Source organism: Rhodamnia argentea, chromosome 10 (assembly GCF_020921035.1).
Source record: "Rhodamnia argentea isolate NSW1041297 chromosome 10, ASM2092103v1, whole genome shotgun sequence".
NCBI lineage: Eukaryota > Viridiplantae > Streptophyta > Magnoliopsida > Myrtales > Myrtaceae > Rhodamnia > Rhodamnia argentea.
Genome location: NC_063159.1, coordinates 21,245,561 through 21,259,181, shown reverse-complemented (window position 1 = coordinate 21,259,181; position 13,621 = coordinate 21,245,561). Strand labels below are relative to the sequence as shown.

General features: G+C 44.2%; 1 protein-coding gene across 1 annotated transcript; it reads left to right on the top strand.

The window, feature by feature from the left end:
* The first annotated feature begins 11,362 nt into the window (after positions 1-11,362).
* LOC115735190 (PAN domain-containing protein At5g03700) lies at positions 11,363-13,338 on the top strand. The gene is made up of 2 exons (XM_030666311.2): positions 11,363-11,553; positions 11,593-13,338. The coding sequence occupies exon 2, from the start codon at positions 11,596-11,598 to the stop codon at positions 13,069-13,071; it is 1,476 nt and encodes a 491-aa protein (XP_030522171.1). The 5' UTR covers positions 11,363-11,553; positions 11,593-11,595; the 3' UTR covers positions 13,072-13,338.
* The last annotated feature ends 283 nt before the right edge of the window (positions 13,339-13,621 follow it).

The following is a 13,621-nucleotide window of genomic DNA, read 5'->3' as shown; positions in this document are numbered from 1 at the left end:
TCATTCTGTTTGTCCCGTCAAGATCTGCATCTACTGCTTGTTTGTCTAGTGTGGTGGGGGTCAAAATCTCTGATTGGAGGTTCTTACAGTTCAGTTTTCTCTTACTTTGGAAAGGTTTCAAAATCAAATTAAAAACGTATGGGAAATACCACGAAAACTATCCTGAGATTTTCCAATTAGGGTGTCAAGGGATCGGATCAGGTATCCATGAGACCCAATCCTAAATGAAAGTGTGGTCAACCCAACCCGATAGCCGAGTCACATATGTCCCAAGTCTTTGGGCCAGTTCGATTAGGTTCGGGTTTCGACTTTTTGTTTCTCTGTGTGCGTGTGTCCCAGCAGTCTCTCGCAAAGACGGAGTGCATCACCATTGCTTGTTGAAAATATCAAACATGAGTCCCCTTATATCCGACTTCCCATATACCGTGTACGAGAGCCCGTGAATTGCTTGTTGTACGGCGTTGCGGCTGTATTCCTTAATAGTTGGTTGTGCTCGTACGGGTCCTGAACTTGCTCAGGGTAAATAATTTGATGAAGATGTTTATCCCTCTAAGTACCTCCCGCAGAACTTGTTCATGAGAAGACGCTGCCATTTCCCAGGTTCTTCGTTAGTAAACTCTTCGCCATTCCTAGATCCTCGTAGTCGGCATGGGAAATTACAAGGAAATCAATAATGCGCTTCGGGAACTAAATTTTTTTTTTCCAATTGCATATGTTAATGTGCATGGTCTCGATTAGATTTTTGCATACTCTCTCCCTATCATCTCTCGTTTGTTGCACTCCCCCATAATTGATCTTTGAACAAGCCCACGGCCTCTCATCCTTAGTATAACAGACTCAACATCTACGTGAGTTCTAGGACATATGATGACATTTTATCTCCGCCAACCACCTCCATCACGGCCTCCTCCTCTATAGTCTTCGTGATGTAGAACAGTTGGCGTGCGATTATTTAGAATTACGTGATCGTCGGAATCGCCGGAAATAATCTCGGCATTTCGAAATTCGTTTGGATAAGTTTTCTAGCAGTTTTCTGTTTTAGGAAATTCCTAATTATCTTTAATTTTAAATATTCTGTTTGATTAGATTAGATTCAGTTTATTTGATGTTATCTTTACTTATTCGGTTTCCAATAGGAGTCCTATCACTATATAGGACGTCCGTCTCTGTAATTGATGGCATCAGAGTATCATTGAATAAGAATTTCGAGTTTTGGAATCGTTTGTTCCAAGCTTTTGCTTTCTTGCTGCGTCATTTGGTATCGAAGCGAGGCATCTCCCCGTGACGATGGTCAATAACGCGAACGTTAATCTCCCCGTTCTTGAGGGCCGTGAAAGCGAGCCTATTACACGGGCTGAGTTCACCCGGTTCGTGGATCAAACCGATCGTAGGTTTCAAGAAATCCTTGAAGCCATACGGCGTTTATCCACAAACCCCGCACTCGGCGTTCTTCCAGCCGATCGACTTCCTGTCGGTCGTGATCCCGAAGTTGTTGTGGATCGTGGGGCCAATATCCGACATAGACGGGTAGACTATGTCGAAGACTACGAAGACGAAGACGAGGAAGATTTCCTAGACGAACCTATTCGAAGAGGACGGCGGAATAGAGAATTCCAAAATGATCGTGTCCATGGAGGTCGGCGCTATGGAGGACATCAGCGGGATCCGGAGCAATATCGATTAAAGGTAGATCTACCAACCTTTAACGGGAATTTGAATATCGAAGATTTCCTGGATTGGCTGTGGGAAGTTGAAAAATTCTTTGACGCCATGGAGATTGAAGAGGATCGACAAGTTAAGTTAGTTGCGTACAAACCGAAGGGTGGTGCCTCGGCTTGGTGGGAGCAAACGCAATTAACTCGACGTCGACAAAGAAAGGCTCCCGTCCGAACGTGGAATCGCATGAAGCGGATGCTGAAGTCTCGGTTCCTCCCTACCGATTATGAGCAGTTGTTGTTCCAGCAATTTCAGAATTGCAAGCGGACGAACCGAACAGTCCAAGCCTATACGGAAGAGTTTCTCCGACTTTTCGCCCGCAATAACCTAGATGAATCGGACGCGCAACAAACCGCTAGGTACATAAACGGCTTGCGATTGAATATTCAAGATCGTGTTTCTTTGCATCGTGTATTTTCTGTTGAAGATGCCCGGGAGATGGCGCGAAAAATTGAGATGCAATTGGAGAGGACTAGCCCTAGTATTCGTGGAAGTAATTATTCTGGTCGTGAATCTTTCGGAAAAGGGAAACAGATCGATACTTCGGGTTCCTCAACTCAGCAAACCGGTGATACGAACCGAGCGCCGGGAGGTGTTGCTGGAATACCTAAGGAACCGGTCGCGGCAAGTAACCGTGCTCCAAACTTCCAGAATCCTTATGCCAAGCCGCAACCGATCAGGTGCTATAAGTGTAACGAATTGGGCCATCGTTCGAGCGATTGTCCCCGTCGGAGAATAGCCAATATCGTTGAGCATGAAGAGGAGGAGTATGAGGAAGAATGGGTGGACGAAGAAGAAGTGGAAGATGAGGCGGGCAAGCAAGTGAATTGTGTTGTTCGTCGTTTATTACTTGCTCCGCGGATAGAAGACACCCGGAGAAATCAGCTTTTCCGCGCTCGTTGTACCGTAAACGGTAAGGTATGCGATGTTATAATTGACAGCGGGAGTTGCGAGAATATAGTGTCAAAGGCTTTAGTGGATCACTTACAGTTGAAGACGGAGCCACATTCCGCGCCTTATACAATCGGGTGGATTTGCAAAGGACTCGAACTTAAGGTAACACATGTATGTCGTTTACCTATTTCTATTGGAAAGTCGTATCATGATACTATTATGTGCGATGTTGTGGAAATGGATGCATGTCATGTGTTATTAGGGCGACCATGGCAGTATGATGTGGATATTACACATCGAGCTAGGGAGAACACGTATTCTTTTGTATGGAATAAAATCAGAATCACGTTGAAGCCGAGGGGTGATACTCCCCAGGCCCCAAAGAAACAGGGTTCCGGTTCCGGTTGCAGTGTTATGCAACGTGCGGGGGTTATGTTGAATATTCGTAAACGTGAAGGGATGTACATGCTGGTAGAGAAGGGTGACAAACAGGCCGTGGCTCGTATTCCAGAAGCCCTTAAGCCTTTGCTAAAGGCGTTCTATGATGTAATGCCGGATGATTTACCCGACGGATTACCTCCTCTGAGGGATATCCAGCATGAGATTGACTTTCTACCAGGTGCCGGTCTCCCTAATCTGCCGCATTACGGGATGAATCCAAAGGAGAACCAGAATTTACAAGAGCAGGTGGGAGAGCTTCTCCGCAAAGGTTTCTTGCGCGAGAGCAAAAGTCCTTGTGCCGTACCCGCACTTCTCACGCCGAAGAAAGATGGCGGTATGCGTATGTGCGTTGATAGCCGTGCCATTAATCGGATAACTATCAAGTACAGATTTCCAATTCCCCGGCTTGATGATATGCTGGATAGACTTGCTGGATCACGGGTTTTTACGAAGATCGACCTTCGAAGCGGTTACCACCAAGTTCGCATTCGTCCCGGCGACGAGTGGAAAACAGCCTTTAAGACGAGTGCAGGTTTGTATGAATGGCTTGTCATGCCGTTTGGACTCGCTAACGCGCCTAGTACTTTTATGCGTTTGATGACTCGGGTACTCAAACCTTTTATTGGCAAGTTCGTGGTTGTTTTCTTCGATGATATTCTCATTTATAATCCGGACGAACGACATCACTTAGAGCACTTGAGGGATGTTCTGCTGACCTTGCAGAAAAATCAGTTATTTATTAATTTGAAGAAGTGCAGCTTCATGACCGAGCGACTTCTTTTCTTGGGTTTTATTGTTGGAGTGGATGGTCTCCATGTTGATGCGAAAAAGGTGGCGATGATTCGTGATTGGCCAATTCCACGGAATGTTGGCGAGGCTCGAAGTTTCCATGGACTTGCGACGTTCTACCGACGTTTTATTAGAAATTTCAGTACAATCATGGCCCCGATCACCGATTGCTTAAAGAAAGGCAAATTCCATTGGGGTGATGAAGCTTCGGCCGGTTTTCAGCTTATCAAAGAAAAGCTCTCAACAGCCCCGGTATTGATGCTTCCAGATTTTGAGAAAGTGTTCGAGCTGGACTGCGATGCTTCGGGTGTGGGAATCGGCGCTGTTCTTTCCCAAGAAGGTAAGCCTATTGCTTTTTTTAGTGAGAAGCTTAATGAAGTTCGTCAGTATTGGTCTACATATGAGCAAGAATATTATGCTGTAGTGCGCGCTATAAAGCATTGGCAGCCCTATCTTTACCAGTAAGAGTTTGTTCTTAATACCGATCATCAAGCTCTTAAATACATTAAGAGTCAAAAGCATTTGAATAGGATGCATGCACGATGGGTTTCCTTTACGGAGCAGTTTAATTTTGTACTTCGTCATAAGGAAGGCCACTTAAATAAAGTGGCGGATGCACTCGATCGACGTGCTGCGACACTCGTGACTATGCGCACCGATGTGGTTGGTTTTGATCAACTCTGTTCTCTTTATTCTGAGGATGATGATTTTAATGTTATATGGGAGAAGTGTTTTGAAGCGGGTTCCCATGGCGATATGATAATTCGGGACAGGTTTTTATTTTTCGGCAATAGATTATGTATTCCTCGAAGTTCTTTGCGAGAACAACTTATTCGAGATCTTCATGGCGATACTCTTGGCGGACATTTGGGCCGTGATAAGACTGTAGCCTTAGTGGAGGAACGGTACTATTGGCCACAACCGAAGCGTGACGTGGGGCGATTTGTTGCCAAGTGTTATATTTGCCCGACGGCTAAGGGCCATTCTCAGAACAACGGCCTCTATACCCCCTTGCCGATTCCTTCGGGTCCGTGGGTTGATATCTCAATGGATTTCGTGTTGGGACTTCCTCGCACCCAGCGAGGTGCGGATTCTGTATTCGTGGTGGTTGACCGGTTCTCCAAGATGGCGCACTTTATCCCTTGCAAAAAGACTTCAGATGCTTCACATGTGGCAAGTTTGTTTTTTCGTGAGGTAGTCCGTCCGCATGGGGTTCCAAAGACCATCACTTCTGATCGTGACACGAAATTCCTAAGCCATTTTTGGCGTACTTTATGGCGTTTGTTTGGGACAAATTTACAATATAGCAGCTCTTTTCATCCCCAAACGGACGGTCGGACCGAGGTTGTGAACCGTATTATGGCGGATATCATTCGATGCCTCTGTAGTGATGTGCCCAAGCGATGGGATAGGTATTTGGCTCCTGCTGAGTTCGCCTTCAACAACTCCGTTAACCGTTCCACTAGAAAATCTCCTTTTGAGATCATCTATGGGCGTACTCCACAGCATACTTTGGATTTAGTTCCTTTGCCCAAGATTCCAGGCTATAGTGTCGCGGCAGAGCATTTGGCGACCAAAATTCAGGAAGTCCAAGCAGATGTTACTCGCCAATTAGCTGCTTCAAATTCAAAGTATAAAGAAGATGCTGATAAACGGCGTCGTGTAAAGATTTTTGAAGTAGGCGATGAGGTCATGGTTTTTCTGCGAAAAGAGCGTTTCCCTGTTGGTGCTTATAATAAATTGAAGCACAAGAAGGTTGGTCCTTGCCGAATATTGAAGAAGATCAACGACAATGCTTATGTGGTTGACCTCCCCGATGATCTCGCCATTTCTCCTATGTTTAATGTGGCTGACTTATTTGAGTATCATTCTCCCGATACTCCCCTCTATCCCGATCATAACTCGAGGGCGAGTTCTTCCGCAGAGGGAGGGAATGATGCGAAACAGTTGGCGTGCGATTATTTAGAATTACGTGATCGTCGAAATCGCCGGAAATAATCTCGGCATTTCGAAATTCGTTTGGATAAGTTTTCTAGCAGTTTTCTGTTTTAGGAAATTCCTAATTATCTTTAATTTTAAATATTTTGTTTGATTAGATTAGATTCAGTTTATTTAATGTTATCTTTACTTATTCGGTTTCCAATAGGAGTCCTATCACTATATAGGACGTCCGTCTCTGTAATTGATGGCATCGTAGTATCATTGAATAAGAATTTCGAGTTTTGGAATCGTTTGTTCCAAGCTTTTGCTTTCTTGCTGCGTCACTTCGCCACTGTGATTAGCTGGAATTCCGATCGCGGCGACTGGATCCTTTTCGACTTCGACCTCTTCTGGACCTCCTCGTTGTTGGAGGAGAAGGCGGCATCGCTGTCGGTGGTGGAGATTTGCACAACCTGGACATCGACGCCGAGTTGGAGCTGTCATCGGTGGAGAACATAAAGTCCAACTTGACCTAAGTCAAAGAGGAGGGCTTGGGGCATCAGTCACGGGGGAGGACGAGAGAGTCCTCACGATGGTCTTGGTGGTGGTCGATTGAGGTGCACTTGCCATTAAAGTTCTCTTTACTTTTACTAACTTCTAATTATCTTTGTACCAACGTCTTTACTCTTAAATTTGCTAACTTTATCTTGAAATTATCATCTTTTATTTAAGCGATTCATCCGTTTTTTTATTTCTGATTTAGTTATCAACCTAGTTCTGGCTAATAAACTTCCATTTGAGATATTTACCAGTTTTTATTTGTTCTTTTTCAATTGGTCGGCTAAACTTGTGTCATTTAGTGGGGAAAAAAATTAGCCAGTCCCTCGAATAAGGGTCGCTAAGTTCATGTGAGAGTTTGTAAGCATAAGGCATAGTCAGTAAAGGTAAATAGAAGCTGGTAAATATTAGAAAAACTGGTAATAAAAGAAAAATAGAATTGGTAAGTAACTCAATTAGAGTCGGTAATCCAAAATTTGTGGGTCAGAGAAAAGTTGATAAGTCATTCTAATTAAGAGTGATAATTTCTTGAAATAGTTGGTAAATTTAAGGCATTACTATGAAATGCAACTAAAAGTTTGTAACGGTAAGAGCTGAAAAGTTAAAAAGAAAATAAAAGTGGTAACTAACTCGAATAAGAGTTGGTGACCCCAATACGCTAATTTACAGGGAAAATAGTTGGAGAGTAGCACTCATTTAGGCTGTAATCTCTAAACGAAGTTAGTAATTGTAAGTGGGTTGCTAATCAATGCAATTAAAAGTTGGTAAGTCAGTATGAAAGTTGCTAAGTAAGAAAAAAAATTCACACATTGACAAGAAACTCAAATGAGAGTGTGTAACCCAAAACTCATTGGTGATTTCATATGACAAAAGTTGTAAGTCACAGTAATTTAGGTCGATAATTTTTGTTATAAGAGCTAGCAAATTTGAAGCGTAAGTAAGCTAAGCAAATAAAAGTTGACGAGTTAGTACAAAGTTGACAATAAAAATAGGTAATTTCATAGAATGGTAAGTTATATAACAAGTTACTTGGAAAAAGAAAAGAAAAGAATCACCGGTCTTTTTTCATTACCAATGGTTCTTTGGAAGTCACCAACATTTACGTGGGGGAGACTTTTGTGCTATTGTCATTGAGAATTGAAGAACTTAAATTCTAATGTTGGTAATGCATCAGCTGCGACCGACTTTCGATACGTGAAGAGAGCGCAAGAGTTGCAAGTAACTCATTGTAGGATGGGGAAATCTCACCAAAGACGCCGTCATCAAGTGGGCATTGACATCATCGATTTTTTTTTTTTTAGCATTTTGTGTTCTTGTTGTATTTCTGGCAAGACATGAAACTTCTGAGTTGGTAGTAGGTGGAAGTTTAATTTTTTTTTTTTTTTTGGTCGAAGTAGTAGGAGGAAGTGACTAGGTGAGTAACAATGCAGAAATCACTTAAAGGAAATGAGCCGATGGACTGATATTCAATAAAAGCCCAAAGCATAGAGTCAAACTATACAAGCAAGTGGCTTTCTAATGTGAGGTCCACAATCTCGAGCTAGAGGTGTCAAGGATTGCCGATCGATCGATCTCTCGATATAGAGAGAGAGAGAGAGAGAGAGAGAGAGAGAGAGAGAGAGATTGGATCTAAGATAGCCAATGATGTTGACGGTGCATCGATTGCCCATAGTAGAGTAAGTGGCAGCATGAATGGTTTGTCCATATTTTAGGGGAAAATTACTAAAAAAGCCTAAACCTATTGCAATTATATTAATTTAGTCATAAATCTTTTTTTGCCAATTCAGTTCTAAACCTTGTGTATTTGTATCAATTCAATCCATCTAGCCAATTTTAGCTGGTCAACGCCGACGTTGACTTTTTTTAATACCATTTTAATATTTTTGAATTTTTTATAATTTATTTTCTTTAGTTTTTTTCCTTACGCTTAGGGTCGATGACGATTCTTTGCCAGCCCTTGCTAGCCCCGGGCGAGGGCTACATCGTCCTTGCCTGGCTAGATCCTCGTTTTTGCCGGCCATAAGAGTTCGGAAAAAAAAAACTAAAGAAATGAAAAGAAAAAAATTATAATAAAATTCAAATAATTATTGAAAAAGTCAACGTCGATATCAGCTAGTCAAAATTGGCTGAATGAACTGAATTAACAGAAATGCAAAACGTTTACGACTGAATTGGCAAAAATAAAATTAGGACTGTACCAGCATAACCGCAATAAATTTAGGATTTTTTTATAATTCTCCCCTTTTTTGGGAGGTAATTGTCTGAAAGTACAATGCGGCGAAAGTCCACTTGGTCGTTTCAATCAGAGATCATGGCGAAGTCGCGCCTTCCTTTGCTAATACTTCATCAACCTCCGACCTCGATTAAATTAGAAACAAGGAGTTGGTCAACCCCAAATGGTTGGACAACTCACCCAAAAACTTTAAGTACAGATCAGGATCTTCCCATCTGTCGCGCGACTTCAGGCATTACAATGAGAAAATAACGTGAGAAAGACCGTCTCTCGCCTCGCAAACTGCCTCGGAAGGAAGGGGCAATGCATCATGCTATTTTTTTTTTTTTAAGGTTCTCATTTTCTTGCATGTGTAAAGACTAGGCTGACAATTTTTGCTCCCTGAAAAGTCAAACGCATGGTTGCTGGCTTATCGTTGACCCTTTCCATCTAAGTATGTCCGCCCTCTTTTGGCCTCACCATGACTGGGATGGAATTTCACCGCTTGTCATCTACTCGAGCTTTCTGCGGAACGAGAAAGATCTTCTAGTAGCTTTGGGCGGTCGAACAAAGGGAGGGAGGGGGAGGAAAATCAACCTCAAAACCCTGATTGGCTAGTCAGAATTGATTCGGTAAGACAAAATGAGGTCCCCATTTTCCCATATGATCATGTTTAGTAGCATGAAATGAAGGGAAATACACGTGGAATCTTGCAAAGAAAAGTGCTCTATTACCTTATCTTTACCGTTAACATAAGGGAGGCGAGATTGAACCGAAGTCACAAGCTCTCAAACATTAAGGTTCTGTTTGTTTAGATGAAAATGTGGCGTTTCTGAAAAAAAAAAAAGAAATTTCTAACAAGTCATTTTCCTTGAAAATGATGATATTTTTCAATAATTGACTAAAAGCTAAAAAATGAACTAGAAAATCTGTTGTCTAGTATGAAAAATTCGATTTGACTTTTCTCCACGCAATCATTGTAATAATTTTTATTTTCATTTTATATTTTATTTTTTAAAAATCAAACTTTTAATTATTTTTGCTTTTCACCTCTTCTGCCATTTGCCGAAGAAGAAGAAGGGAAAAGAAAAGAAAAATTAAAAAAAGAGTAAAATTAAAAATTAAAAAAAGAAAAATTTGGGCTTTTTGAAAATAAATAAATAATGAAAAGAAAGTAAAAAATGATTAAAAAAGAAAGAAAATGTGAAAGAGATGAGGAAGAAAAAATGAGCAAAATATTTTTCTCTTCTTAAAGAGAGGAAAACATTTTTCTCACTTTTGAAAGAGTCTTTTTTATGGGTAAAAAATGTTTTCTTTGACTAGCTTATTTTTTGCACACCAAACATAGAAAAATTAAAAAAAAAATTAAATTTTTTTTTTTGCAAGATAAATAGAATCTACGAAACATCAAAGAAAAGACATTGTTCGGTGCGAGCTTGTCTGGGGTTGAATTCTTACTGTCAACCAACGAACAGATTTCCATTAATGGAAGAGAGGTGACCAACTGAAGGTCCCATCCCTCTCCTGAATTTAGTCAACTCTTGCCTTTAATACGTGGTTGCTCCACGGTCAACGTTTTTAACATGCCATGCTGGTCTCGACCCCTAGTCAGATCTCACATTTATCGCTGAGAAATGCTCTCCCCTATTCGCATTATTATTGTCGTGGTCCCCTCGTGAGCATGTGTTTTGCTTCCGCTTAAAAAAGATCCCTTCCAAATTAGAAAACCAAAATCAATATCTTCAACTTCAAATGATGCAGCAAATTCAACTGAAATATCCTAGGCATTCGACATTTAAAGAAAAGTCAAGTTGGGGAGTTATGGAAAAGAACATAAAGGAATGGAAAGTCGCACTAAACCGACGCAAAGTCTTTACATGCATATAATGCGCCTGTAAGCCTACGACAACTAGCGATTTAGTGGATTTCACTTGAGGCTGATATGATGTATGGCTTACGGTGTGTTGGGTTTACATGCACCAAATGAACGTAAGACTAGGTCATCGAACATGGAGTATCGATCCGTTTTCTAATCTTGAAATTCGGGCTAGATGATTCATCTAATTTATCCTGCCCGGTATTCCTATATGTTTTCCCTCTCCATTTATCTTGTCAAGTCAATCACGTCCATAAGTTGCATTTCATGTTGCAGGTTGACTTATTACACATGAGGGGAATATTACGATAAATGTTGGTATATGCCGTGATAAATGAAGATTTCGGGATAAACAATTTTATCTAGATACACTCCCAAGCAAAAGTGGGGAACCTAGTGAGATTTTCATGGCTAGGAGTTGCTCTACTCAGAGGCTGGTGTTTTGTGTTCTATCCAAGCACTGCTATTTAAATTCGAGCGAGTCAAAAACTTCATCCTCAAGATTGACTAATATGGTATGCTGCATTATAACACAAATTTTAGGTCAAGTAGTGATTTTTATATCAAGAAGCTGATGCAACATGCCATATCGTTTTTTTTTTTCGTTATTGTTTGACCTACAAAAGCTTAAATCTTCCAAATGTCTGAGAATTATCTCCACGATAGTCCCGCTATAAAGACAGTACGTGAAAAGTGAAAATAGTCTTCGTGATAAGTGAACAGAACGAGAAATGTTGACATATATGCATCTAGTGGAAATAAACCAATCTTGATTTGAAAGTTCTGATTAAACGAAGCCAAAAGTTGCGTCGTGCTGCGGCTGCGCAAGTTGCACCAACCCATGTCCACGTCGGACTTTTAATGTCTGAAATCTGAATCCGTTCGTCTACTTCCGGTGGATGGACGCCTTGCTCTTACAGGAACTGGGCGAAATACTAAACAATACCTCTTCGACCTTCTCGATCTTCTTAACTGGAAGAAATTGGATTTGTCTCGTGTCCCCAGTCCGTCGTCCCTCGGATAGGACTCTACAAAACCATTTTCTATCTATGAAGAAAGGGAGACTTCTTCCGTACGAATAGAGTAATCAGTGGCAGTTTCGGCCTGTGCCCGGGAATGGCTACACGCAGAAGTCACTGAATCTCGATCCGCTCGCTCTTCGGCTTCTCAAACCCCCGCGACGTCGACCATGAAGTTCAGATCGTCTCCTCTCGATGCAATCGCCGGGGTCTCGATCCTCGCGATGGTCTGCCTTCTCCGAGCCGCCCCGCAGGAGCTCCTCAGGGGCTTCGAAGCCGCCCCGAGGCCTTCCGCCTCCGCTTTCCAGCCCTTGCTCACCGACCCCACTGGTAACTTTTCGCTGAGCCTCCTCCGAGTCAACGGCACGATGCTCGCCCTCGCTGTCGTCCACGTGCGCTCCTCGCAGCCCCTCTGGGTCGCCGACCCGGACCGGCCCGCCCGGTGGTCCGACCGCAGCACCCGGGTCTCCTTCAACGGCAGCCTCGTCGTCTCGGACCCCTCGTCGGGGGTGTTCTGGTCGACGGGCACCGACGGCGACAGGGTCGTGCTCCTGAACAGCTCGAATCTTCAGGTCCAGAAGCAGAGTGACGGCGATGGAGGGACCCCGGTCGTTTTATGGCAGAGTTTCGACTTTCCGGCGGACACCCTCGTGGAGAATCAGAATTTCACGGCCGCCATGTCGCTGGCGTCGTCGAACGGGCTCTACTCGATGCGAATGGGAAGCAACTTCTTCGGTCTCTACGCGAAGTTCGACGGCATTTCGGACCAAATGTATTGGGAGCACAAGGCGCTGGAGGCGAAAGCGCAAGTGGTCGATGGGGCCGGCGCGGTCTATGCCCGGGTCGACCCGGACGGGTTCGTGGCCATGTACCAGAACAGCAGCGTCCCCGTCGACGTCGAGGCCTTCAACAGCTTCCAGAAGCGGATCGACTCCTTCCTCTTGCTCCGGCTGGAATCGGACGGGAACCTCAAGGGCTACTACTGGACGGGGTCGACCTGGGCCATGAACTACAGGGCCATCTCGGGCTTCTGCGAGCTGCCGAGCCCGTGCGGCCCCTACAGCCTGTGCTCGGCGGATAGCACCTGCGCTTGCTTGGACAACCGGACCGAGGCGCGTCCCGGTTCGTGCTCCGCGCCGGGTTCGAGCGACTTCTGCGGAGGAGGAGGAGGGCCGGGAAGTGGCGGCTTCTCGGTGCTGAGGCGTAACGGCGTGGAGTTGCCGTTCAAGGAGCTGATGGGGTATGTGTCGGCTTCGTCCTTAGACGAGTGCGAGCGCGCGTGCAAGAGCAACTGCAGCTGTTGGGGCGCCGTGTACAGCAACACGACGCAGTTTTGTTACACCATAGATTACCCGATCCAGACACTGGTCGAGGTCGCGGACGAGACCAAGATCGGGTACTTCAAGGTGAAGCCCGCGCGGGGCGAGAAGGGCAAGGCCTACGGGGTTGGCTTCCGGGTCGGAGTCCTGATGTGGGTCCTGATAGGGTTCGTGGTAGCATGCGGGTTCGGGTTGGTGGGTTATCGGGCGTGGAGGAGGAGGATGAGGTTGAAGGGGCACTTGGCGGATGAAAACGGGTTGGCCGCCGGCCCGTACAAGGATCTTGGGTCCGCAAGCTTCCGGTCCATCGAGTTGAGCAGCAGATGATCCGACCCGGCCGGTGCCAAAAAACAAAAAGCAAGACAACAAGTCTAGACAATTTTTTTTTTCTCAATTTCTACTTTAGAATTAAACATGAAACTCACTTAGGTCTTTAGGGGTTGGCAGAATGAATGATTCCATTGGGCGAGATGGACAAGACAATAGTCCAAGTGGAGACAAGAGTGCGAGACAGAGAGGAAACAATTCGAGGAGGTCTGACGTAAGAGATGACGATATTTGGTTGGATTTGGTTGGCGGAAGATAGTGGGGTTTGACCGCATGCAAGTGGATATTTTGGGTGGCTGAACAATGCCACGTGGAAGCGGAGATAACTTATAAATATCGTTGGATTTTTTTTGGGGGGACATGGTGGGTGGGACCAATGTATTCGCTGGAGAAGTTGGCGGCGTGCTGTGTCAGAGAGACCGATGCCAGGGCACGTACCCCACGTGGGAGACGGAGCACCACCGACCCTCAGTCGCGAGTCGCGACGGGGTTGCCCATTTTGTTTTTTTCCGTCGTTGGCTAGTGAATTCACGTATGTGAATTACGACGG

Bases quoted from the DNA above. Each gene is read 5' to 3' on its own strand.
- LOC115735190 (XM_030666311.2), top strand. From the start codon at position 11,596: ATGAAGTTCAGATCGTCTCCTCTCGATGCAATCGCCGGGGTCTCGATC.